We start from the raw sequence: 26,587 nt of genomic DNA, 5'->3' as shown, positions 1-26,587 counted from the left end.
AACTGCCAAATTAAAAGTTGACATTTTTTGCAGATAAAAAAGAGTTAATTCTTTAGAGCCAGACTGGAGCCAGATTATGCTGCCCAATATGATATCTTAATTAAATGAAATAATAATTATTTTGTCTCACCTCTAAATGAAGAGAATACCAGTGAAGCCTGAGGAAAGGATTCTATAGGAGTCTATTGTATAGCTGAAATGGTTAAAAGCAAGAGTGATTCAGACCTATACAGAGCAAGCACTGATCTAGTTCAAATATTGGTCTCTGTTACACAAGTACTAAGTCAGAGGTGCAATGGTCTGCTTTATATGAGATTGGTTAGGTAATTACACTGGCTTATGGTCATTTATAGTGTACTGGTTTTATTACTCATCTTGGCGTTCCTGGCTTTTTTTCAAACTGATGTTAAAGCATCAGATATCATTTTGCGGAGGTTCAATATTTCTGGATGACTGCTCCAATGCATCTCAAGATGTCACAATTACAGAGGCAGCTGCAAGGCTGTCCTAGCTGTGCCCAGGGCATGGTGGTGGCCAACTTCTCTGATGGCATCTGTAAGAGTTTTCAGGACCTTTTCTCAAGGAGATTTTTAGATAGAAGCAGTGCTATTAGACTGATAGGAAAAAAGCTGGTGCTACAAAAAAAAGCAGACAAAATTCTTGAAATATCTGTATGCCTGAAAGGTTCTTTTCTTTTTCTCACTAAACTGACTGAGCTAATAAAAGGTATTACTTCCACCTGCAGACTATGTCCTTCTTACATGTAGGCCACCCGAGTCTGTTTATGACTACATCAAAAAGCAGCTTAGTTTCATTAGATCACTTCTACTTTCTACTGTAAAAATCTAGTGCATTACTTTGACAATGCGCATTGTTTTTAAATGAGTGTCCCTCCTTTACACTCTGCTTTCAAGGATGAGAAACTTAATCAGCCTTAATTTCCTGGCCACTGAAAGGAATAAAGCTCTTTATTGAGAAAGCTATTTTTCCTCTTAGAAATAACTCATAGAAGAAGAAGTACGGAGCAAGTGATTAAGACAGAACTGTAGGGAAAAGCAGCATATTTAGGGACTTGGGGCTGTATGAGCAGTCTAAATATATTTAAACCAGGTTTTAAGGAGAATATTATGTATGTGTTCATGATTTCCTGTAATTTTTTAACCAACTGGTCAATTACAGTCAACTTTGGCAGGAAGGAGACATCTCACTGATATTAAGTTCTCACAGGTTTTATGACAGCAGGCAATCAGGAGGACTAGGATTAGTACCCTACTGAGAGAATGACTACATCATTAGCTCACAACTTGTTAAAAGCCAGAAAATCTACATGTGGCAACAGGATGCATTATTCTTCATTTCTGGTGCACCTGAAATTGTTCAAATTGCTTTGACACAATCTGTTTCATCATCTATACAGAGTGTATGCCTAAAAAAAAAAAAAAAAACCCAAACAACAAAACTGCTCAGAGGTTTTCATGTAAGTAATAACAATTATGCACATTTTTCTACTTGAATGGGATGTCTATGATTTCCCATATTTCAATTGCATTGATCAAATTTAGCATAGACACTCTGCTTAAGTTTTATTTACAAACAGGGTAATTCTTGGACACCATCATTTCTGTCTAGAGCTGCATTGAGAAACAATTCTTCTTTTCTTCAGGACTCTGATATTTTGCCATTCTCTTAACATAGCTAGATATTGCATATGTGTGTGTTTTACAAAACCTCACTGCCTAGCCCCTTCAGCTATGTATTTTAAAGCCCAAGAATGCTCTGTCTGAGGTAGCTTATGTGTTTGACTACAGACAAAGCACAGAACGTGAAAAAACCTCTGATCTCTAAGGCAAAGATAATCTACATGCTTTCAGTTGCCTTGAAAACCAGTGGCCAGCCTGTGTATTTACATTTTCAAAGCCCTCTGGTCCCCAAGACCTCCAGCATACCAGGTTGCCCAGATGCACAAATTTTTCCAACCAGCTACGAGATAAGCTTAAGCAAGCAAAAGGAAGGCAGGCATAAAAAAGTTTTCCAGCCAAATGATGGATGAAATCCCCTGGTTGGATTCTATCAGGACTGAGTTGAAGCAGGTTTGGGTTTTATTTTTATTTTCCTGCCTAGCTCTGTTCAACTCAGTTCAAGGCAAGTCAGCCTTAAAGAGAGCTTATGGTAGCTAATATTGCTGTGTCCTAAGAGAAAGAAATCTTTTATGCATTTGAAAGCTAAAGGGATATAGATTTGACCAATTATATTTTCTTGGCTTCATTGATTAAGTGTTGGCTGGCCTTCTGCATACTTTTCTATCATTCTCTACTTGATTAGAATTTTCTATTCAACTCCTTATATGCATTTTTTATGCTTCAGAATTATTATTGCATTAAATTCAAATGCAGACAGGATAATCCTTTTGAGGATAGATGGTTCAACCAAACTTCCAATAAAGTCAGTCTGATGAAGGAGATCCATCTTTTTCCCAGCTTGTTAATTGATTTAATGGAGCTTAAGGGAGAGCAGTTCTGTGCATCTCATGCTTCTCTTCTCTTCTCTTCTCTGGGTATTCCATTATATTTAGAAGATTATAAAAGAGCAAAAGAATACAGTAAAGAAAGAAAAAAGACATTAACTATCCACCCTTTCATTCACTCAACTGTCCATTCATTCCTTAACTGGGCAATTTTAAAAAGGAATTTAGCTTTTATCTTCTTTAATGTTCTGAATATTCTGCGCCTCTTAAGTTTCGTTTCCAGCTGGGAAGAGGATGAGAGGCATCGAAATGAGAACAGTGATACAGGCAATGTTTTTAGGCAGTCTCTGATTGTGAGATACACACTATAATTTCAAAATCCTGAGAAGTCCTAATAATCCAGATAAGTACATAAAGTTTGGGCCAGTTGACGAATCTCCACTTCCTGCAGGTTTTACCTTCTGAACAGCGCTGCTGCACAATATTCCTGAATGCTTTTAGAAAACACACCAAGTTTATTATAGAAGGTGATATGGAATTAGTGCTGCACAAAACAGCAACTGCTGTAGCGACTGTTCACTTCCATGAACTGAATAAAAAACCTGCAATTTGAAAATGTATTTAAGAATCACTGTTTCAATTTTCTGTCCCTGAATAACCAAATATCTTCATTCCCATTTGTGTGTGTGCATCTGTTTGTGTGTTACATTCACTAATACTGTAGTATTTACTAAAATATCTTGGGTAGGAGACACTTAAGGCTGAAATCTTCATTTAGAAAGACATTTTAAATATTGAAGTTATCCCATTATGCCAATAAGACTACAGATTTAACACATGTATTGTCAAATTGTGGCAGAAAGGTGAATCCTGGGACATGTGAAGTTTATAAAATCCTACTGGTATCCATACCTTAACCTTTTGCTAATACATGGAAGCATGGCATGAATTTGTCATCAGGTTTGTTACACAAATAAATGAAGCACAATTCATGTTTTTCTAAAGTAGTGATTAAGAAACAGAAAAAAAGTTGGTTTTTGCTAATAATTACAAAACTGCCTAGTCTGCTTGCTCACAGGTTAGTATGTACTGTAGCATTGCTTTTCCACTGTCTTTGGAGCTTCCAGTCACCTCCTTTATCTGGTAATCTGATGATTCTGGAAACTGTATTCATTCTTGTGCATTTGTACTGAAACACTGGTGATACCACTTGCTAACACCAATCAGTCTGTGGTTGACCTTGTATGTGATCTGTGTGGCAGCTACTATTTTTTTCTACTATATTATTAAAAATAAAAAAAGCTCAAATGCTACTTACAGCTTTTCTGAATGAAGTGTGTTTCTTACATTCACCAAAGTCAGTGAGATTGCATCTCACTGCCAGAAAAAAAAATGTTTTTGTTTCAGGGCGGTGCTGAAATGAGCGCTCCTGTTCTCAGAACAGTGCTTAATTCACCTGATTGCAAGGAAGAGTACTTGTGCATGACAGAAAGAAAAAAAGGAAGAGACAGTGGAGTTTCACAAAGGCAGCCTGAGTTATACATACATTTGTGTGACTTATTAGGTAAAATTTATTGATTTGGGTCCTTTTTTGAGTAAAATATGTCAGCCAGAATCCAGAACAGCATGTGATGCCTGAACAATAGTTTCTCTCACTGAAGAAAGGGAAGGCCATGAAAAGAATATCATGTGGATGAAAGCAGGGAGGAAAAAATCTGTGTTTGAAGCTAGTAGGGGGATGTCTGGGGGTTAAAAAATGTACTGAAGCAAAGAACTAGCTGGCAGGGGGGAAAAAAACCCAAACACACCTTAGGAGAAATAAGCTAAGGCTTGGATAAAAATTTTTGTGTTTACTTACTTCTGACTTGTAGTTTGATCAAGATCAGAAACTCAAGCTAGGAATGGTTCCATGGAGATTTTATTGTGAGCTCTGCAACAGGCAATAAATTTCTTCTGCCATCCCACCCCACCCTCTTTGTTGCCTCCTTCCCACTCCCGTTCCCTGTGGGCTTCAACCCAAATGGCCAAAACAACTGAGTCAGTGAGGAGGTAGTTCTCAAGAGAATGTGCTTTACCTACACCCTGTGTGTACGTTTAGCTGACACAGTCACAACAACCAGGAAAACAGCTATTTACAAATCAGTGGTGATTTGTTCAGAGTTATTTTAAAGCTCTCCAAGAGCTCTGTATCAGAAATACTTTTATCTTGTTAACTGCTAGGTCAACACTTACTTCCTATTATGAATTACAAGCCTGGTTCAAAGCCTCTCTCTATAAAATTATTAAGTAGCTTAAATTAAATCTTACTGATTATACTGGATAAATCCCAGTTAGCTAAGCTTGAAATATCCACACTGAAATTATATTTACAGTTTTTAAGTACATTTTAGTTTGCATCTAATTTGACTTGTAACTATTCAATGAAGGCCTACTCTATATTATGGTATGGGAGAAACAGTAAATTCCTAACTACCTAGCACACAAAATCTAAACAATGCTGCACTATGTATAATATGCATCTTAGAGTGGAGAAAAAGAGTTTTTGTAAACAATTACAAGTTTTATTTCTTATAACAATGACTAGATTTCTTAGAAGAATGTGCAACAGGACCCTAAATGCCTCTGTATGTATGTACTAAAATATTTACAATGTCAGCTATAGATCTACACATCTATATATAGCAGAAGTATATAAAAGGAAAGATAAGGAGGATGCACAATCCCTTTCTAATTCTGAATCAGCCTGTGTCACTGCTTTACTGTGTGAACTGGGACAAGCTAATTATGAGAGCATTTGAATTTGCCTTCTAAAGGAGGCTACTGAAAAGGGTGCTGCAGTGGGATCAGGTGCAAGGGCTCAATGATGTTATGTTGTGAGTAGCTACTTGCAACATGAGTGCAGGGAGCTTGTGACCCACATTCAGGCCGCTGTGCCAGAGTGCAAGCATGCAGAAGTAGAAAAATACTGAAAGTGCTGATTCTAGAGCCCAGTTTTACAGTGAAACATGAGGATAATGTTCAGTTTTAAGGATGAGAAATGGAGAGCTGGCTCCAGAACAGATATCATCTGGTGGTGAAAACAAAGATGAAGTCTCTGGAAATAACTTTGTAGAGCAACAGCCAGACAGCCCTGAAAATAGCATTTACTTGAGAATGCCATTTTGGCTAATATTGGTAGCTGCAGGGGAAAGACATGCATAAATGGCATGGAGGTGTAGACTGGAAGAAATTCTGATTAGTGCAAGTAGGCATGGTGACAGCAAGAACAGCCCCGACAGCAGATCATGTGGAGGATGAAGAGAAGGCAAACTGGCAAACTGGCAGGTATAGACTAGTGAACATGGATTAGCAATAACAGCTAGAGTAAATGTATCAGGCTCTTTAAATATCCAGTAGGCAGACACACTTAACAATGGCATGGTATCAGAGTAACAAAGAGTCACATAACAACTAGGAACTAGATCATGCTCAACGCTTGACAGATCAAGGATGCATAGGCCACCCACAGCATCTGTACTTTCTGAAAATCTTTTGTTCTAGGGAGCATGGAGTGGAAATGGCTGTGTAAATAATACATAAGAGGCCAGGGAAGATACCTGTAGCCTTCCATCATCTACATTTAGTAATTATGCTGTGCTTGCCCAATGCATTCAGTCACTAAGTAAGGCCTTAAATATTTGTGCTTATGCTTTCCCTCCAGGAACAGATATGCACTAAAAGCAAGGGGACCTGATGACACAAGGCACACAGGAACTGCCATTAGCATCTGTGCATGAGACCTGGCAGCCACAGGATGCAGGTGCATAGGCAGTGCCACGTTGCTTACATCAGTTAAATATTCCTTTTCACAACAATTTCAGTTCATCTGCTTGCCCAAAGTTTTAAATTTATTTAGCCATTAATAGGATTTAAGTATAATTATATTAATCCCTTCTGGAATTAAATACAGACTGAGATTCTTTTCCGTAAGAAATATGTTCCTATAATTTATTCAAAAATATTTTCAAATTATCTTAATCTCTACGTTTACGAATAAATATATCTATATTGATTTTATATCATAGGAGAGCCCTTAAAACCCTTCTCATTATAGTTAATTTTAAGGTAATATATTGTAAACATAGACTGGTGGCATAGGAAGTATGTGTTGAGATATACAGTGAGAAACATAAAGTCCATACTGGAGTACATAATGGAATGCATGTACTTAGTATTGTGCAAAGATATCAACAGAGTATTCTCACACGTATATCCTGGATACATGTCGTTGCATGTGTATGCCTGAAAGCATGTGTATATATGCATATATATGCTCTCCCACACATATATTGACATGTTTACATGGACATATCTATACATTCCCAAATGTACATATTTGTATACATAATGTAAAAAAATCAAAGTTTAACTAATTAATGTGTCCCATTAAGAGCATGTGCTTGTGAAGTTATAATCTACAAGCAAAAAGGTGAGAGGTAAGAAGATTCTGCTCCCAGTCCCAATTATATTCTTTGGAAATGAAATGTCCTCATGTTCTATATTTTGCAAGGACACATGATCTGTATCTATTTCCAGTGAACATCTCACATGGGGGCCTAAAAACAGGCCAGTCATGAACTTCAAATAATGTCTCAGGCAGGGTATTAACCTTTTTCTCACATTCTAAGTTTGTCCCATTGCTGTATCAACATTATGAAGAATATATATGGTGTTAAGAGAATGACAGAGCAAGCTACAGACACCTCCAGTTCTGCTTCTCTACATATGTCATTGCCTCTTATTTCCTTTCAAGGTACGTTATATATTACGCTGCCCACATATAACATTGACAGCATCTGTCTTCCTCTCAGTAGTAAATCTATTTTGTGCCAGATGCTAAAAAGCATGAACTGTTTAATTTTCAACCTCAACTGATGGGAGACTTTCTACACTTGGTGTAATGTGGATGATTACAAGATCTCTTATACTCATTAATACATAAGTGCTTATACAATGTGTGGCAATAAGTGGTACAATGATTGGCTAGATTTTTGTCTTGGGGACCGTGGATGTCTGTACTAGCCACTGTATTTCCCAGATAACCTGTTATGACTCCCATAGCATAATGTTTTCATGAGGTATATTTTTTCAAATTATTCTCAGTAGTTCTATTACTTTCTTACATTTTTAAAAGACACAGACCCATCTTCATTTCCTGATTTTCAATTTAGTAGAAGAAAAAATGCCTCAGTATGAAATAAACTTATTTTTAATACATGTAAGTGACTTTTATGAAATCACAGAGATAAAATATAGTTTTCAGTTGCACAGTTAACTAATGACTGTAATCCAGGCTAAAATGAAAACTGTTAATTACAAAGAATGTGGCTTTTCTTTAAAATATATATAAGCACACAGGTATTTATTTTATCCACAAAAATATTTAGCCTTCTAGTAAGGCACCATAAAACTTACAGCTGTATGTGCTTTAGGGCACATTGTTAGTATTCTCTTAACCAGCTACAGAGTTTTCACTTTTCACAAATGAAGGGAAAGAAAAATTCATTTATTCAGAAGGAAATTAACAAACAAAGACTCCACAGATCAAGCTGGGAGATTAAAATCCTCTTAGGGGAACTCCTTGCCAGTCAGTGCTCAATTCCTACCAAGGCTGGCTTAGTTAGGATCCAGTGCTACCACTGAGTGGGACTGTGTAAGGTATCATGAAAGAGATGGAAAGAACAGATAAAAACCATTGCCTTGAACTCATCCCAGGCACTACCAGGAAGTCTGCACCTGTACCCACAGTGTCAAACTCCACATTTTGCACCAGCTTTTAAATCCACTCATGTCTAACAATCTTGTATGGCAGTAATTTAGGCCCAAGGGGAGGAAGACTTTTTGTTAAGCACTAAAAATATCAGACACTAAGTTCCTTCAGTGTTAAACAGTTACCTTTAAATTAAACAAGTGTAATTCAACACCACCTGCATCTGCATCTATGCTAAATTTCATTATCTGTCCATTTATAAATAGTCTCAATTATTTTTTTTTTTCAGTTCTCCTTTCCATTTAATCTCTTACATACAGACTCTTCATCAAAAGAGATTACACTTTCAAAAGATTATTTTGCAACTAAGGAGCACAGCTCTTATTTTTCAGGTACTAAGACTTTAGAAAAACAGTATTTCACCTTTGGCTTACCTGCAAGACAATTTTTGGGGAAAAGATTGTAAGTATTTCCTTACTGTGTTTGCTAGGTAACAGCAGTCTAAAACTACAGATTAGACAGAATTTTGTGCAGTTTTCAAAATTATGTACAATTTTTTTGTAGAAGTGGCAGTAGGGAAAAAGCAAAACAATGATATAGCATTGCCATGATGTGCAGAGCTTAACTGTGATATCTCCAACAGCTTTAACAATATTTACCTTCTTAAATCACCAGTGTAACAACTGGAAATTGAGTTCATAAATGGGCATTCATAACAGATTTTGTGCTTTGTTGTTTTTGTTCTCATAGAGTCATAGAAAGGCTGGAAAAGACCTTTGAGATTAAGTCCAACCGTTAACACAGGATTGCCAAGTTCATCACTAAACCATGTCCCTAAGTGCCACATCTATGTGTTTTTTATACAACTCCAGGGATGCTGATTCCAACACCTCCCTGGGCAGCCTGTTTCAATGCTTGACCACACTTTCAGGGATAAAATTTTTCCTAATATCCAATCTAAACCACCTCTGGTGTAACTTGAGACCGTTTCCTCTTGTCCTGTTTCTAGCTACCTTGGAGAAAAGACCAAACCCCACCTGCCTAAAACCTCCTGTCACGTAGCTGTAGAGAGGAAGAAGATTCCCCCTGAGTCTCCTCTTCTCCAAACACCCCAGTTCCCGGAGCTGCTCATCAGAAGACTTGTGCTCCAGACCTTTCACCACCTTTGTTGCCCGTCTCTGGACATGCTCCAGCACCTCAATGTCCCCCTTTCAGTGAGGGGCCCAACCCAAACAAAGGATTCGAGGGGCGGCCTCACCAGTCTCCAGTGCAGGGGACCAGCACTGCCCTGGCCCTGCTGGCCATGCTGTTCCTGGTACAAGCCAGGGTGCTGTTGACCTTCTTGGCCACCTGGGCACACTGCTGGCTCACGCTCAGACAGCCACCAACCAGCCCCCCCAGGCCCTTTCCCCGCAGGCAGTTCCCAGCCCCCTGCCCCCAGCCCGCAGCGCTGCGGGGGCTGGTGTGACCCACGGGCAGGACTCGGTATTTCTCCTTGTTGAACCTCATACAACTGGCCTTGGCCCATCAGTCCAGCCTGTCTCCTTGTCTTTGGCTTTGAGATCACATCCTTTTAAAAGGCTGGAGTTGCCTTAATTTTTGTGTTGGAAATTCTCTGTACCCTTCTGTATGCTGTTACTACCATAATCATAACAGGCAACAGTGCATAAAAATAGGCACATGCATTTGCTTCTGCATCAGGCAGGTCATGGGATATTTATCTCGTCTTGGTGGTTGTGGGTCACAAATCTAATATATTATTTGTGTTGACTTTCATGGACACTGGCATGTTTAAATGCTGCCCACTCAACACAGAAACTTTTGTATCACATGACTCCCACAGCAGTTTTAAGATTCCAGAAAAATATGCTTCAAAAGACCTTAGCTGGCTTCTGGATCTAGACTTTAAATTCAACAGTGAAAACTGAAGGAAAAGATGTTCCCTTTCACCAGCTCTAAGAATGAAATTTACATGAAAGGGACATGGGCATGCCCATACTGTGCATCCCTGTCTTGTTTGTACCACGTTTTCTACTAGGATCAGGGCTGTATCCTGTCTTCTGCTTTCCTCCTTCCCTTTCCCACACTTCTCTTCTTCAAGTGCCATGACTTTTTACTGCAGAAGCCCATGAGGGGAAAACGGAGAACTTTGGTAGGTACCAGATTTCTTTCCTGTAGCCATGACCTGAATCTCCTAATTTTGAATAAAATGAGTCATGCAATTTCCAATCCTGCATCATAAATTTTCATTTATTTATTTTTTTCATTTATCTTGAATTATTCTTTAAAGGGTTCAAAGGAACATGTGTGAACTGCTATTTTAACATAATGGATTTGCAGTCACAATTCAGGGATTAGGGCAAAAGATCATTTGGTTTTAGCTAAATAACCCAAAACTTTCCAAATCCTACTAGAGAGGACACTAACCAAGCCAAAGTAAGCACAGTGTCAAAAGAACAGGTTTACAGAAGGGGAACTAACTAATAAGTCATCTGAAATACTTTATTATTTTTAACCTCCTTAAAATCAGCAATGCCATCTATAATTGCAATAACATATTCAGACCTAGTAGGAATGAACATGCTGTGGTAAGCATTGTCTAATATGTAATAACCTTTCCTGGCTTTCAGCAGAAACTGCATAAAGGAAAAAAGAAAAAAAGTGCTTGACTCTTTCCATCCACTGCCCCTAGCACCACCTGGGTTTCAACTAGCTGAACAAATTCTTCAGTTCATTAAGAACTGAGACATGAAAGACACTTGGAAGCATGATCTTGGACTGAATAAGGCAATGGTGTGAAATTTTCCTCTGCGGGAAAGCATTCATTGCATTGGCTGCTGTTCTCTCAGTGCACTGGACCTGGCCCTCATAAACCTTTCTGATTCTGCTCTTCAGATGCCTGAATAGCAGTTCAGACTGGAACTGCAGTTCCTGCGGTAGCAGGCACAGAGTGGATTTACTTTTCTGTAAGGGAATTTGACATCTCTCACAGCATCTAGTTTCCATCTAAATAGTCTGGTACTTTTCTCAAACAACTTATCTTTCTGTGAAAGACAACTTCTGCAGGAAGATATGGGAATTTGATTTGGATGAGTATATTTGAAGAGCTCATGAAAGAACTGTCATGCCTGAAATATTTATTGAACAATTATGACAAAGGAATCTCGTAGGTGCAGTAACAAAACTTCGAAACCGTAACTACTGAGAACTGTTGGTGTATTATTATCTGTAATATTGAAAGCTGTTAGAACTTGGACTTGCCAAAGCATGTCTCAGCTGAGGATGGATTTGCTAACAAAGCATGTGAAACAGAAGGGACTGCGATCAAAGTTTCTTGAATATGTGTAACAGCAACAAAAGTTGTTGACAATTCAAAAGCTGTGCCTCAGCGGCAGCATGTACACTTGTGTATATGCATACATCCAGGAGCAACACACTCCCCACAGTTCAGGAAATCAACCTACATTGTCTTAGGTCCCCAGAAAACGGATCTGAGGATGCACACAGCTTGTTACCATGTCATACCAGCCAGAGAAAAACATCTTGAAACATAATAATCCAATCACCTGGTGATTGTTCATTTCCAACATGTAGTATTGGTTACTATTTTTAATTTTAAAAACTTAACTATAATCCTTTCTAAGAGGTTTTCAGGGTTGTTTTTTTTTTAAGCCTTGTATGCTTAGATTTAGGCACATCCTACACAGATCACTGAAAAATACAAATACTTCTGTTTTTCAGCATTTGTCAAATAAATAATGCTGTGGTATATAAGGATTTATTCTGCAACACCAACATGCTGCATAATTCATTTATGACTTCAGTACTCCAAAGTATGAACTAAAGTTACATCAAATCTGTGTCTATCTGAAAAAACTAATGCACTAAAGAGGTATTCACTCTCTCCATACAGCTGTATAATGACATACTTAAATGAGTTCCAGTATGACTACATTTATAACTCTGCCACATTTTTCCTAGTTTTCTTCTTTAAGCTTCATACCAAGGTTCACTGCATATAAAAATTAATAAAAATACAGTGGTTTATGATGGAAAAATTACCTCTCTGTCTATGAGCTACAGATATAAGTTGCTATGGAAGCAAAATATTTGGAATCTCCAATAATTAAATATTGACTCTGATACTTTATTTTTTTAATAAGCTCATTTGATTTTCTACCATTATTTTAATATTTGGTGGCCTGAATCCAAAAAACATAATGACTACACTATCAAAGAGGACTGAAGCATACTATGATCTAATCACACCATATTTTGGGCTCATACAATTAACTCTGGAGATGTATCATCCTTTGTGCATAGGATTATATTACAGTCTAAATGAGAATATAATGTTTTGTGATTTATGAAGATAAATAGAAGGGAAGAAATTACAAAAGTAAGTAAATTTTAATGGAGAAAAAGAGCAGGTTAACAACTGGGGGGAAAAATGGTGACGTTACCAAATCGATGATTTGAAAATTGATTTTGAAAAGACCAAATACTTTCTCTAAAAATATAATTAATTTTCTATATGTATCAAATTAATCTGCTTTTAGTCCTGTTTTGACATAGTTACAATTACTATTATCAATTATAAATCCATGGAAGCTTGGAGAGTACCTTTCTTACAAGAACTCTCACAAAATGCCACCCTGGATGTTACACTGAGCAGTGTGCAGGATCTTTTCCAGAATCTTACACCTGACTCATTAGGCTGTAATAGGTACCATAACTTACTTACATTTGCTGTCCTTGCCAAGCACTTCACACAGTTATGTTCAATTTTGGAAATAGCACCATGTAAAGATGAAGAAGCTTGTTAAAAAGAAACTAAAAGCAGCTTATTACAGGCTGATTGAAAATTATGAAAGGAAAGCAATGTTAACTGATACACCTAGACAAAAACATATAATAATGTATCCATTACCTCTTAAGAATTAGCTCCTACAGTTATGATTTTAAAACTCAGTAATTGACAGTGATTAAAAAAGCAAATTAATATTAGAAATTATTAGGAAAGGAATTATTCACATTATTATAACATCAGTATGCTGGCTGCAGAACTGGTGCTCTCATCTCTATAGTAGAGAAGGGAAAAATTGAGAATGGCGAAAAGGATTACCATGGGGATGAGCTATCTTCCATGCAAGGAAGAAGTAGAATAGGTCTCTTTACCTTCAAAAAAATACAGTTTACAGATATCATATAAGTCTAAAAAATCATAACTGGCATGCAAAGGGTGGGTAGGACTGACTGTACTATCACTTTTTCTACAAGAATTAATGGCCACCAAACCCAAAAAAAGAGTGGGAGCTAGGTTCAATCCCAAACCGAGGTTGTTTCTCATGCAACAGGGTACAAGTCTGTGCTCCTTGCCAAGGGATGGTGTGGGTGCAGAGTACATGGATTCAAGAGGAGTGTAAATAAGTAATTGGAAGAGATATGTATTAAAGATTACCCAGTATACAAGTCATATCAGTCTCAGAGAATCCCTTGAACTAGAATATTGGTAGTCTAGGAAGGTCATTAAGGGAAATACCATACTTGCCCTGTTCTTATAGGTAGGCTTCCACCTACAGCCACTGCTGGCGAAGCTGGTAGCTTAGACAAATACCAGAGCTGAGTCACTTAAACATTTCTTACACTCTTTTCTTAGATGAAACTGCTTATGTATGTCTTTAAACTTTTGAAGTTCAGGTGTCCTTCTGGAATAGCTTTCCCTCAGTTGTGGGTTTTTTTGAGCTGTTGCTTTTTTTTTTTTTTTTCTTTCTTGTTGTCTGTACCATCACCATTTCATGCCATGACAGCCATAAAGACAACTTTTAGGATTAGGGGCTTTCTGATGCCAAATGATGTTCAAGGATGTAGGTGACAAGAACTCCAAGTTAAAAGATAGGAACCTTAGAAACTTCACAAGTATCTATGTCTGCTGAAGAACCAGAGATGATATTTATATAAGGCAAACATGCTAATTGCTACCAATTGCTAATTACTACCTCAAGAAATGAGGTAGGTAGGTAGTTAATTGCAAATATTATTAAAGGTAGCATTTATTTCATACATCAACTGCTATTTGAAGATGTAGCCTGTTTTCTAAGCTAGTCAGCTAGATTTTTACCACTAGAGTGTATGGGGAGAGGTATGTGCAGAGAAAGCCTGACGATTAGCTCAGACTTTTTGCAGAGCTTGTATGGAGCTACAGATAGGTTTGACAAATCCAACCTTGCATGGCCTGGCAGAAGCAATTTAAAATCTTCTATATCTACTGAAATTTTAACTGCTAGAAGACCTCTGACTAACTGATTCTCAACAAGGCTGGACAGTTATTATCAGAGAAATGTAACTGTGAAAAAGGGGATATGCTTTCAAGTAAGAGTGAAATTTCTGAATTTAATGAAAAGAAACCTTTAATTCTTTATTTTCATCAGAGAGCACCTTCCCTTAAGAGCAGGGTGCAGCACACCGCATATGGCAATGCATAGTTATTACCGTTTGAGTGCGTAGAGCTGAGGATATCCAATTAACTACATTACCATGGGACTAATATACCCAAACTGTGCAACCAATTTAACTGGGGAGAAGATAAAGTTTTTAAGTCCCATTTTCTAATAAGTGTCTACCTTAGTTCCCAGTCATTGAAGGGAATCTCTTCATTAATGCAAGTTTACCCTTGAATGATACAGGTCAACTACCAGCTTAACACAGCTATGAAGCACCTAAAGAAAGCCTTGTAAAATTTGAAAATGTTCAGTATTCTTTTCTTCGTATTTTATGAAGCTGTAGTTAATTCCCCACAATAAACATGACTCTGTTGCTGTTACCCAATGTTAGCCACTCACACATGTGCACCAGACCTTTTCTTAGCTTTTCCTTATTTTCATCATACAATCAAGTATGAATGTTTCATACATAATTTTCAGAAGCTCAGTAAAATGAACATCCATCCTTTTTTACCAGAAGATCTTTTACCTCTACTATAAGCATATACAGCTTTATTAGGAGTATTGATCACATAAGAATTAATTTTACACCAGATTTTTACTGCTAATTCTATGTCCTTTAGGTATTTTTAATGATTGAATGATCGTATTTATAGCATGCATAATTACTTCTCTGCTAAAAAAGAGTGAGACAACTTTTTTTCCAACATGGGCCAAAAAAGGGTCATAATCAGTAAAGAGAGCCTAGCCATGGAAAATTTCAGTCCATACAATAAACTTGAACGGTTGAGAACAAGGAGAACTAGAAGACACTGCAACCTTTTTTATAACATTTTATAATATCCATGTTATAATTATGCAGTAGTTTGTGTGGTTTCTTTTGTTCTACTTACTGTGAGGAAATAATGATTTCCGTGCAAAGTCTTAACCAGAAGATACTTTGATCAAGGTAAGTATACCCTGTGGAGACTGAATGTTTAATTCTTACCCAATGCTAAACTCAAAGTACCACAAAATGCAGGATTCATTAAAAACTTAAGAAATGCAGTAAATACTTATTCTTGAATGATGCAGCTACACTACCTGTGTTGTCACCTCAACATTATAGCCTTGTGCAGATACTGGTACAGAAGATGGTATATCCTGTCCAATATGTGAACAATTGTGTTCTGCCTTTAAAAGGCTCTACTTTATTATTCATTAGTAACATCAAAAAACCTCTACCTGCACTACCAAACTGCACATACTGAATTGGTAGCTAAAACAGAATTTCAAACTGTTAATTTCAGCAAGTAAAAAAGTGGTGTTTTTAAAGCACTGTGCGTAAGCTGCTGCCACAATTTGGACAGATTCATTGGCAAAAGTCTTCTGGCATTGCCACTGTCCAGTTCTTACTTATTTTTTTTTTCTTTATTTTTTTTTTATCTTCTTCTGAACAACTACTATGTTGTCATCAGAGCAGTGTGCAACCTGATTGTAGATGAGTAAATGTATTTTTCGTATATAATACAGGGAACAAAGAAGACATCCTAAGTGCAGCACGACCACAGCAAAAACAGAAGCCACCTTTTCTGTGAAATTCTATTCTTACTCCATGTTTTTAGTGGCTCATTAATTTTTGAAAGTTTCCATACTTCATCTCTCCTCTGAAGTGCTTTTTGGGTTTTATGCTTGACCAAATTTTCCATGCTGCTCTTAGGCGATAAGAAAAAAGGAAGGTAAGGTGACAGGACTAAGGCAGGGAGGAATGAAGGGAGGAAAAGACAGGTAATTAGAGTGCCATAACAGCAAACTGTTTGTTAATAAAAGAAGATTTTGCAATGGAAGTGTATTAGACTTGATTTATGGAGAAAAACTTTCCGTAAAAGTGGAAACAGATGAAACTGTTTCTGATGTCAGTGATTGATGCATCTGTACATGCTTCTGTTCTTTTAACAAAAAAAAGGTTCCATACTGGCCAAGATTCATGTTTTGACTGTCACTGTACTCTAGGGATAATTCCCATATTTTCCTGTCTTACATGATAGATTTTTACAGTACATTCTCATCCTAACATTTCAAAAGCTACCAAGGGAAGCCAAAGGGTAAACTGGCACAGGCAGTGCAAAAGCCAGAGATCTCCCTTTGCCCTCCAAAACACTTAGAAATTCACAATATAACAAAAGGACTCAGGCTACATCTGTCTTAGGGAATCTAATGGGCCCAGGCACTGGAATTCTGTCATCTATAGTGTTAATTTTTTAGAACAATCACGGTTTGGCCTGATTTTGACTTGAACCATCTAGCAATGACCCAGCAATTTTGGGCAGCATTCACCATTCCCAGTCGGCACTTTGTGAGGAGGGAGGCCACTACTGGAGTTTCATAACACGGATGTGGCAAAACTGTGCCAGCTGCCCTCAGAGCCCATGAACAGGCAGGGCAGTTAGTTTCTTATAACTATTTTAACTATAGAACTTGATTGATCTTGGCAATGGATTGCCATGTTTCCCCTTCATAACAAAGAGAAATATTCAATGGTACAGACAATCCATCACAGACCTATCCTCTTCTTATGCCACAGAACTTATTAAAAAAAAATCCAAACAACCTTCATGTATATTTCTAAAACTACAGGTGTCATCCTGCGCTCTGTTTGGTAATATGTATACGTTATTTTTATATATATATATACACATGCAAATATACATTCAGCACCTCTCACCCCATGGCAGAAGATACTAAAAAGCTTTACTTGCTATCACTGAAAAAATGTACAGGTTTCATCACATATCAGATTGCTCCTCCTTTGTTCTCGCTTTTTCTTGCTTCTTTTCTCTTTTCCCTGTTTATGCTTTCTTCTCCCTGAATTTTTCAACTTCGTTATTCTCTGAGGTTTTTTTCCTCCTTTCAGTAGAGGGTATCAGCCAACTGGTAACACAAACATCCTTGAGTAGGTCAGACATGAGCACTACCCAACAAAAGACAGTCAGATTTATATTCCCATTAAGCAGCTATTTCTGTTACAGCAAGATGAATGCTGCTTTCCCCCCACACAAGCACCTTGCCAAAGAATATTCCAGCTGTTTCCACACAACAAATGTAACATAGCGTTACATAACAACACAACACAGCACAGCACAGCACAGCACAACACAATATTATAAACCCCCTGAAATGGGAATACAGACTGGAGTTTTAAGAAAAGAGATTTTGTAGTGGCTTGTGTATCATACTCCAGCTTCCTCATCTCCAGTAGAGACCACCCTAACCAAGGATGCTACTTCACACAGTGAAAAACAGCAACTCTCTCTTCACTGGTGACTTCCAGTGGTTTCATCAGCACGGGTGCATGGTCAGCAGTCAGGGAGAGCAGAAAAAACCTTTCACCCAGGACCATTCTAGTACAGCCCCTCTCTATTTTAAAGAATTGCAGAAACCCATGAGTTTCACTCAACAATTAAGAACAGGATTTTACTCTTTGACATCCTTGTGTGGCCATGATTCTGACAGACTGGTTCAGACTAGATGTAAATCTGCTTATGTCTTTGTGTCAAACTAATATTAAATTCATTATCCTGGTCATTCATTGACAAGGTCAAATGAGATGAAATGTTACAGAATAGAATCAGAAAGAGCATTTCAACACAGAAACAGCAAAGGCATGAAAAATTTCCATAGCATGAAAAACTCCTCAAATGCTTTAATCTTACCTCCCTGAGGGGATCGTTGAGCTCATTCAAAATGTTTTCTTCATCAAAGATCTTGCCTTGGTAGCGGTGCTCATAGTAATCATGGATTTTCTGGCGCATTTCAGCAGGTAACTTGTGGAATGACATGTACTGTTCCACTTGTTTGTACTGTCAAGACAATTAAAGGAAGAATCAGAAAAAAACCACTTTTTTACTACCTAAAGAAGGCACCAGCAAAATGAAAATTCATTCACGTAGCAAATTAAGCTTTATATATGTTATAAAGATCGCATTTTATTTATGTCAGAGAACCTTCACAGAAATATTAATTTAGTATTACTTACGTGACATCACAACTATCAATTGCAGAAACTGCCTTTAGTCGTGATGCATGCTGATATCCACATGAATATATAAGTTTTAGAAGCCAAACCTTCACACATGTCATGTGTTCCCTAAATCCCCAGCTATACATAAGTTGCGAAAGTACACCAACACCATTTTTAGCTCATTCCATGCAACAGACAGGGAAACTGTACACAGTGTTTCTCTATGTCTCTAGTGCTACATCCACAGAGAGTTTAAGGTCTGAAATTTCAGAAACTGGATATGTTGTATCAATATGTAACATTAATGTTGTGTATGCTTACAAAGTAGTTGAAGAACAAAGGTAAAAGCTGTGGAGATAATGAACTAGAAAGAATTCCTCAGGAGCAATGATGAAAAGAGAGAAGTGAACTGGGAAAATAGGTATGGTATCAGGAAATAGAAAGTGGGAGAAGAGAAATTCCATGACCCAGGAGACTCAGAGGACCTCACTTCATTTACCATGTGCATTTGGTTTCCTTGTTTCTACTAATCCTCTGTCATGTCTTCTGCTTTGTTTGCTTCTCTTCTTCAGAAGCCTTTTTGGGTAGGGTTTTCAGAAAAGAAAGTCTAGAACTAACATACTCGGAGTTCTACTGTACTACACTGCATGATATATCTGAGACCCACAAAATGGAGAAGATGCCCAAACTGCAAATGGACAACTAGTGCCTGAGCAAGACTTTTGCCCCTCAGACCCTCCATCCTTGTCTCTAAGGCAAGGATAAGGCACTAAGACACAGAGGATAAAACTCATCCCAGGCTTATAGGTGAGTTAAAACTTGGCAGAAATTTGGTTTACATATGTACAACATCTTAATTTAAATTTTTTTCATTAATTTTTTCATGCTTAATTAGGCACTTTTAACTCTTTTCCACGAAAAAGCCAATGAAGTCTTAATTAGGATCAGAATTTCTGTAAAGCAATTAAATGAATTTATAATACACATTACACTCCCTACAAAATGCAGCACATATTCTTTAACTTATATAATTGAAGACTGCTCCATCCTCTGGAATTGAAATTAGGTTCTGCTTTGCAAAGTGGCAAAATATTAGATGAGACCACATGTACAATACACATTCCACAAATATGAGGTAATTTTGCACAGGACTATTCAAAAATGTACCATGAATATGTAGGCGTGATTTAACCTTTGTATAGCTATTTTGCATCTCCAAAGCAAGACCTCTTCACTCCCATCCTTCAGAAGTAAGATTTATATTTGCATGCTCATCATTTGTTTCTGATATGGAGAAATTTATCCATATATTGTAGGATTGAATCAGAGTTCTAGGTCACCAGAAGACAGATATGCTCTAGCATAAACAAAGTGTTGCTTCTAAAATTAGCCTACTAATCAGTTACAGCTAATCTAGGCACCCATTTACTTAGAGGGAAGGGACGCGAGACCACCCAGTGCTCTATATATCTCACCAAGGTGGTCACATAGTCCCAGCTGCTGTGCAGTGCTTCAGCTTCCCTGCAGCAAAGCCAAGGAGAAGATGCTGCACTGTGCAATGTCCTCTTCATGTCTGTGTCCAGCCCTTCACTGCTGTGGCTTCATGTAAAGATGTGTAGCAGGTGTGTGTCATAGCACACATAGGCAGGGAAAAGACTTTACTATGCTCCCTAGCGTAGGGGCTGCACCACTTTGCTCGATCTTACTTGCATACAAATATGCCTGAGCAACACAAATATAGAGTAATCCTTGGTAATAAAAAATATACTACATTCATTGAGATAGATAATGCTAGTGAGCTGCAAAGCACTTGTATACCAGAATGACCATGAAGAAGTGTATTCATGCTAAAAGCAATTTGCTTTGCCAGCAGTTTACACTGCTCCCTTTCATTAGTGCTATTACTAGGTGCTTTCTCCCACACAAGTGAGTTCTCTTATCTACCAGGGTTTATGCTTACACATAAGAAATTTTAGGGAAACAGAAAAAATAAAACTAGTAGGAATGTAGTGCTTATTACTGGTTTGTCTCAAAATGTTTCCAAATTAATAACACATAGAATAATAGGGACAGCTGCATATCAGCAACATTTTGTAAAAAAATTCAGCAAGGAAGTTAAAGTCTCCCACAATTCCCAGAAATATTTAACCATCTGAAATGTTGTCAAGGTCTCTTTCCATTTCATAATATCTGACTCTGTGAGTGGTCGCTATCCCGTTAATATACCCTGTAACAAAGCTTCTCCTAACCTTTCTCAGTGTGATTTTGACTCATATTCTGTATCATTTATGTTACTGCTCCCTTCTTGACATTCTGTCAGAACATTCATGTGAAATACTTCCTCAAAACTTCTTATTATTGTTTCACCAACTAATGTGTTTCACTAACTCAGTCAAAGTAATAATTGGGTTTTTTGTTTCTCAGAAAAGTGACTTCATTTTTCAACCTGCTATGTGTTACTGGGAATTTTGAGGGTTTCCCAGATTAGTTGTCACTGTGGTGTGTCACATGCCAGTGAAGAATATGAAGTATTCTTCATGTCACGTAAAGAATATTTTCTCTGTGGGTACCACAGATATCAATAAAGGCTGGAAACTGATAAATTTTTCACTTTTAAATAACCATACTGATTTTTGTTATTGGTTGTTGGTTGGTTTTGTTTTCTTTACTCATAAAAAAGAAGGCTAATAAAAAGAACTGAAATATTTTCTGGGAAAAGATTACATGTCAAAAAGGTTTAAAGATTCTCATTAGCACTGTGAATCCCTTGAATAAATATGAAAATTGAATGGCTTCTTCCTCTGATTTTTCTAAGTGTCATTTTACATATGAAGTTGATCAAACTGTCAGTGAAGTTAAGTTTTCTCAAAACTGTATTTTAACAATATTTAAAAGAGCTGTAACTGATCCTAAGTTATTCATCAGACCTGACACTTGAACCTGCATTTTCGTATGTGAGTAGAATAATTTCTTTCTAATGACTGTTCTCGCCACACTGTATCCTGTGTCTTTTCCATTCTAGACTGAAAATTTTGGTTTGCTTTAGAGGTTTTATGTGGTTTTGTTTGGTTTGTTTGTCTTTTGTATTGGTTATTCAGAAAAGAGATGTCTTAATTCCACATTCACAAAAGCTCCTCTGGTGCTTTTCTTACATCTGTGTGAAATAACTTTCAGAGATAGCAAGTTCCCTCAAACCTGACTTTTCTTTTTTTTTTTTTTTAGCTTTCTTATGCCACATGAGTAGCATCAGACTACATTCAAAATATAAATTACTGTATTAAAACTTTCTTTTTTGGTTTCAAATTGCCTTTCCATCCTTGCTTCTGAATGACACCAAGGAGCACTTGATTTTCCAGGGAGGACTACTTAATAAAGGACTCCATGTGTGCACATCTAAAGGGATGTCAGAAGCCTCTAAAGGCAACAGCAAACTAAATCAAATTCCAGGGTTCTGAGGAGAGAAATAAGAGGAATACAGGCTATTCAGCAAAGCCTGCACTGGATGAAGACACAGCAAGACAAAGGAAAGCTAAGATAAACTTTTTAAAATGAGAACATCATTGTTTTGTCTAATGTTATTACTCCCAAGTATGAGTTTGTTTCCATAAAACCCTAAATACGTACCAATTAACCTCAATATGTTTTCTGGTAATCAAATGGTTTCAGACTGCTTAAAAAAAAAACTTCTTAATGCATAATGATGTAACTGACTGCAAATAATTAAAAAGATTGTCATCTTTTCCTGGATCAGCTGGCTTATACTCTGAAATATGGGCATCACAAGCCTTCTGATCCTACTTGATGGTATTTTAAATGCTTTTATTATCCATACAAATAGCTATTTTTGTGTCCCACTGTGCTTCTATATAATCTACACTGTTTTTGGCCTGTACAAAGATTATTTTATTTTTCCACTTTAATTTTTCTGTCTCTCAAAATCATCATAAGTTGTGTTATGTTTTCATAGAAGTAAACAGTATTTTTGAATGCTGATGCTGTTTTTCAAACCTGTTACAACTGTGTGTTCCTGGCCTTTTCAGAATCTCCCTGAATGGAAGAAATACTGTGCTGCTGACAATTCCTCACCTCTTTTTTAAGGTAAATATTGAATTGTTTATCCTAAAATGAGTATGTATACTAATGTGATTTATATATGGCATTACCATAATGTCAGTAATTTCTATCCTAGTGTGTTATATTCATTACTGATATGAAAATGCCTGTAAATGCTACACAAATAAACAAAATTGCTGAAATAGGCAAGAGCTAAGTGAATTTCAAAGTAATATTTCACAGATTTTTACTGCAAAGCACCATCAAGTAATGACTTTTTCCTATTGTTTCAACCATAATCTTATTCATGGGCTCCTTATATGTAGCAAAATTTTCCTACTGTGCCCCTCCAGCAAAAGGTGAGTAGTATGACATGGATCATATGAGGTCCTTAGTAGAGTTGGTTAGGAAAACTGCAGTCATCCTTTAAAAAATAAGTATGGCAAAAGGCAAAGGAGAGGAGTCAGGTCTTTCTCATAATGATTTGTATCTGAATCAGGGAACTTATTTTAAAGTATCCCAATACAGGCAATATCCCAACGAAACCAGCTATATGGAAACCTGAACAGTGAACAAGATATTTTGGTACATGTGTTGAGCCTATCAGGTCCTTTCCTTATAGTGTTTCATAACTAGTAAGTTGCCCCTTTTAACTTAAAAATTTCTGATAGTCCTAATAATCTTTACAGGTCAACATTTAATCCTTGACCCAATAAAACATGCAAACATATGAAATACATTAATAATATCAGTTAAAAAACACGAAACCAATGACATTAACATACAGTACCTGAACCTGGTCACACCCAAATTACCTGAACACCTTTCAGCAAAAAATGCCAGTCAGATTTTTCCAAATTACCAACACTCAAGAACTTCAATAACTGACTAGTTTTTCAAAGAACCCTGGTCCCTGAACCTTCTTTTGAAAATCCATTTCAAATGATATGCCTTTTGCACTTTGGACAATGATTTTGTCCTTGGCAGTAGAGCCTCACTTCTAGGAAATTTCCTCCCAAAAACCTATAATAAATAGCAAATATTTTTATGTTCAGGTTCTCTTTTGTTTTATCACAAATGTAATCCTGACCCTTAAAGTACATTAATAAAGTATTTTATGTTATTTTTAAAATACTGTATAAGATATTAATATAAAATGAATCACATATAGATAGGCTCGGGAAAAAAAACCAAAAAAAAAAAAAAAGAGGAAAGAGCACTTTACTGGATGTTTATATCCAGTCAAGAGCACAGCCTCACAAATACAAACTTTTCAATGAGGTGTGTCAAAAAAAAAAATATCCTATATACTAATGACAAACGTAAAAAGAAAACAGAGATCATTTGTAAAATTCTTCTGTAAATTGTGTCGCAGAATTTAGATACAATAAACTCCTCAGTATTCTTAAAATGGTTTGAAAATGCTTGCCTGCCATGTATAAAAGAAGAATGTGAGCAGTATTATAATTTGTAGGACATTTAACTCACTGAGAAGGAGCAGAAAGGTGAGAGGAAGCAATCTGATCAAGGTGAAGCCTTTCTAAGTAATGAAGAAATTTAAAAACTTTGGTTATCAGAATAAGAAAATGAATGCTACAGGGAGGCACTGACAACTCTTAGTTATCAAATGCCAGGTAAGGATTTTATAATTGTGTTTCAGATTCCTTATGGAAAAAAGTAGATGGGAACTCTGCATTGGAAGGGCAATACATGATGCTCTCGTTGAATCAAGGTAAGGGAAAGTAGTTAGTATGCCAACACATCATAGAATACCAACTGGAAAAATGCACTATAAAGTAACAGAACTGTCTGACGTATAAAATTCTAATAAGGCAATATAATTAGAAAATTTCTCCTCTGTCTAACTTTTTAATATTGACTAGACCCATGATTGAGGTGACTGTCAGTTATCTTACCTGGAAGAGCATATGACATTTCAAAAACCAGCTCATCTTAGGTTTTCAAGTAAGTGTTGAATAAAAAGGCACATCCCAAATATTTTCATATTACTCAAATAGCTTTTTCTTAGTAGAATGTTTCTATAAACACACAGTTTACAACGTAACAAAACAATTTTCCAGTATTTTCTAATCCCTGTGAAAGTTCAGTGGTTTTACACATCCAAAGTTCAAATGTAATTCCTGCACTTTCCACAAAATATAAGCAGGCAGCATTGATTTCAAAATCCCTTTTCTCTGTGCTATTGTGCTGTAAAGCCTTCAAATGAGCTGAAGGAATCAAGTAGCTTTGCCTCTTCTCTTGTCCTTTACCTTGCTGGGAACATGATTTTATTTACTGTTTACAGATTATTTTTTTTTCTTTCCAGTGAAGAAAAGGGTGAAAAACCTTCTGAAGTGGTTTGTGGTGAGAGCGGGGTGGAGAGGGTGAGGGTGGGGATGGTGAGGGGAGAGGGAAACGTTTCAAACCTTCTGAACACTTAACGTTGTCTCAGTCTGACATGAATTTTCTTATTCATGGAATTTTAGGCACCTCACCTCTCCACAGGTGGTACCAGGCAGACCACCTTTCAGGAAAAGAGGGAAGATTCAACAGAGATCACAAGATAAAGAACAGGAGGGGTGGCATTTGCAATTTTTTTTTTAAAGCAAACACAGTTTAATACAGAAGTTATCCAAAACAAAATGTAAAATATTTTAAGCTAAAGCAAAATTATGCATTTTGGTTGTTTGGGTGGGGGTTTTTTTGTGGAAAATGGATATAATTTTCTTGGATTGTGGAAAGGTTAATGGCTTTGGTGGAAAATTTTGCTTTGTGGAAAGTGTGTTTTGTATTAAAAATATCCACATCCCGCTCAAGCAGCACTAACACATAGCTCTGGAGATAATGAGAGCTGTATGGACACAGACAGAACTGAACAATGAGCATGCATTTGGAAAGAATCGCAGCTGGGGAGGGGCTTTGCCATATTAACTACCTGAGTGGTTTTATTGCCTCTTTCTCAAAATTACTCAAATGCATAAGTGGACTTGGAAAACCGATAATAATGGAATTACACAAATTATTAAATATGCCAGAAACTTCAATTCCTAGTTAAAAATGAAACATATCAAAATAACATTCTGGTTTACAATTCACGAAATATCTGTAATGTCTACTATGCTTAAATGTGGTATTCAACAGAATGTTCACTTGTAACTCATATTACATTGACAAAGGAATTTAAAAAATGCAAACTGAAGTTTCATCTGAGCAAAAATTCACAGGCATTTCATTTTTAAGCAATATATTTCATTTGTTCAGATTCCATTCTGCAGCATCTGCAGGGTAACCCCATGTGCAATGAATAAGTGCTGAAAGAATATAAAGGGGAACAGTTTTTCTTCTTATGAAAAAAGAATAACATCACTTTTTAAAAATACTCTTTCAGCAAAATAAACGGTTGAAGTTAAAGAGATAAGATTTGCAAAATTCTGTGCAAAGACCACATAATGAAAATTCCTAACTTCCATTTAAAGATACTATTTTGAATGAAAACATTGTGTATTTTAAAGAAGCCACTTTTCTAAAACACTTTACTAGCTGTTTCAATTAAATTCCATATAATCTATTATGCAATGCTATGAAAATGGTATGTACAAATGGCATGTTGTGTCCACCCCCCAAAAAAAGAATGTGTAATTTTGTATGGCACATTTACTCCTTTTTTGTGATATCTATTTTTCTCTCATAGGAAATAAATTATTCAGCTTTTTTCACTCAATCACTTGAGAAATTGGATAATAGATTCTTTACAAGTTTTTAAAATTATCTCTTAAGCCAGTATTCCATAGTTCTAACTCACTAGCTGAGCTGAATGGTTGTATGTCTAAACACAACATTATATTTCTTCTGCTTGTGGAATGAATAATCTAATCTGT

General features: G+C 36.7%; 1 protein-coding gene across 1 annotated transcript in view; it reads right to left on the bottom strand.

Annotated features, from left to right (window-relative positions):
- The window catches only part of HCN1 (hyperpolarization activated cyclic nucleotide gated potassium channel 1), a 196,068-nt gene that overhangs the window by 25,592 nt on the left and 143,889 nt on the right, over positions 1-26,587 (bottom strand). Inside the window, exon 5 of the mRNA XM_037374490.1 lies at positions 18,349-18,495. Within this exon, the coding sequence (XP_037230387.1) occupies positions 18,349-18,495 (147 nt within the window). The remainder of the gene's footprint in view (positions 1-18,348; positions 18,496-26,587) is intronic.

This window comes from Falco rusticolus, chromosome Z, assembly GCF_015220075.1.
Source record: "Falco rusticolus isolate bFalRus1 chromosome Z, bFalRus1.pri, whole genome shotgun sequence".
NCBI lineage: Eukaryota > Metazoa > Chordata > Aves > Falconiformes > Falconidae > Falco > Falco rusticolus.
This window is presented reverse-complemented; position numbering and strand designations above follow the sequence as displayed.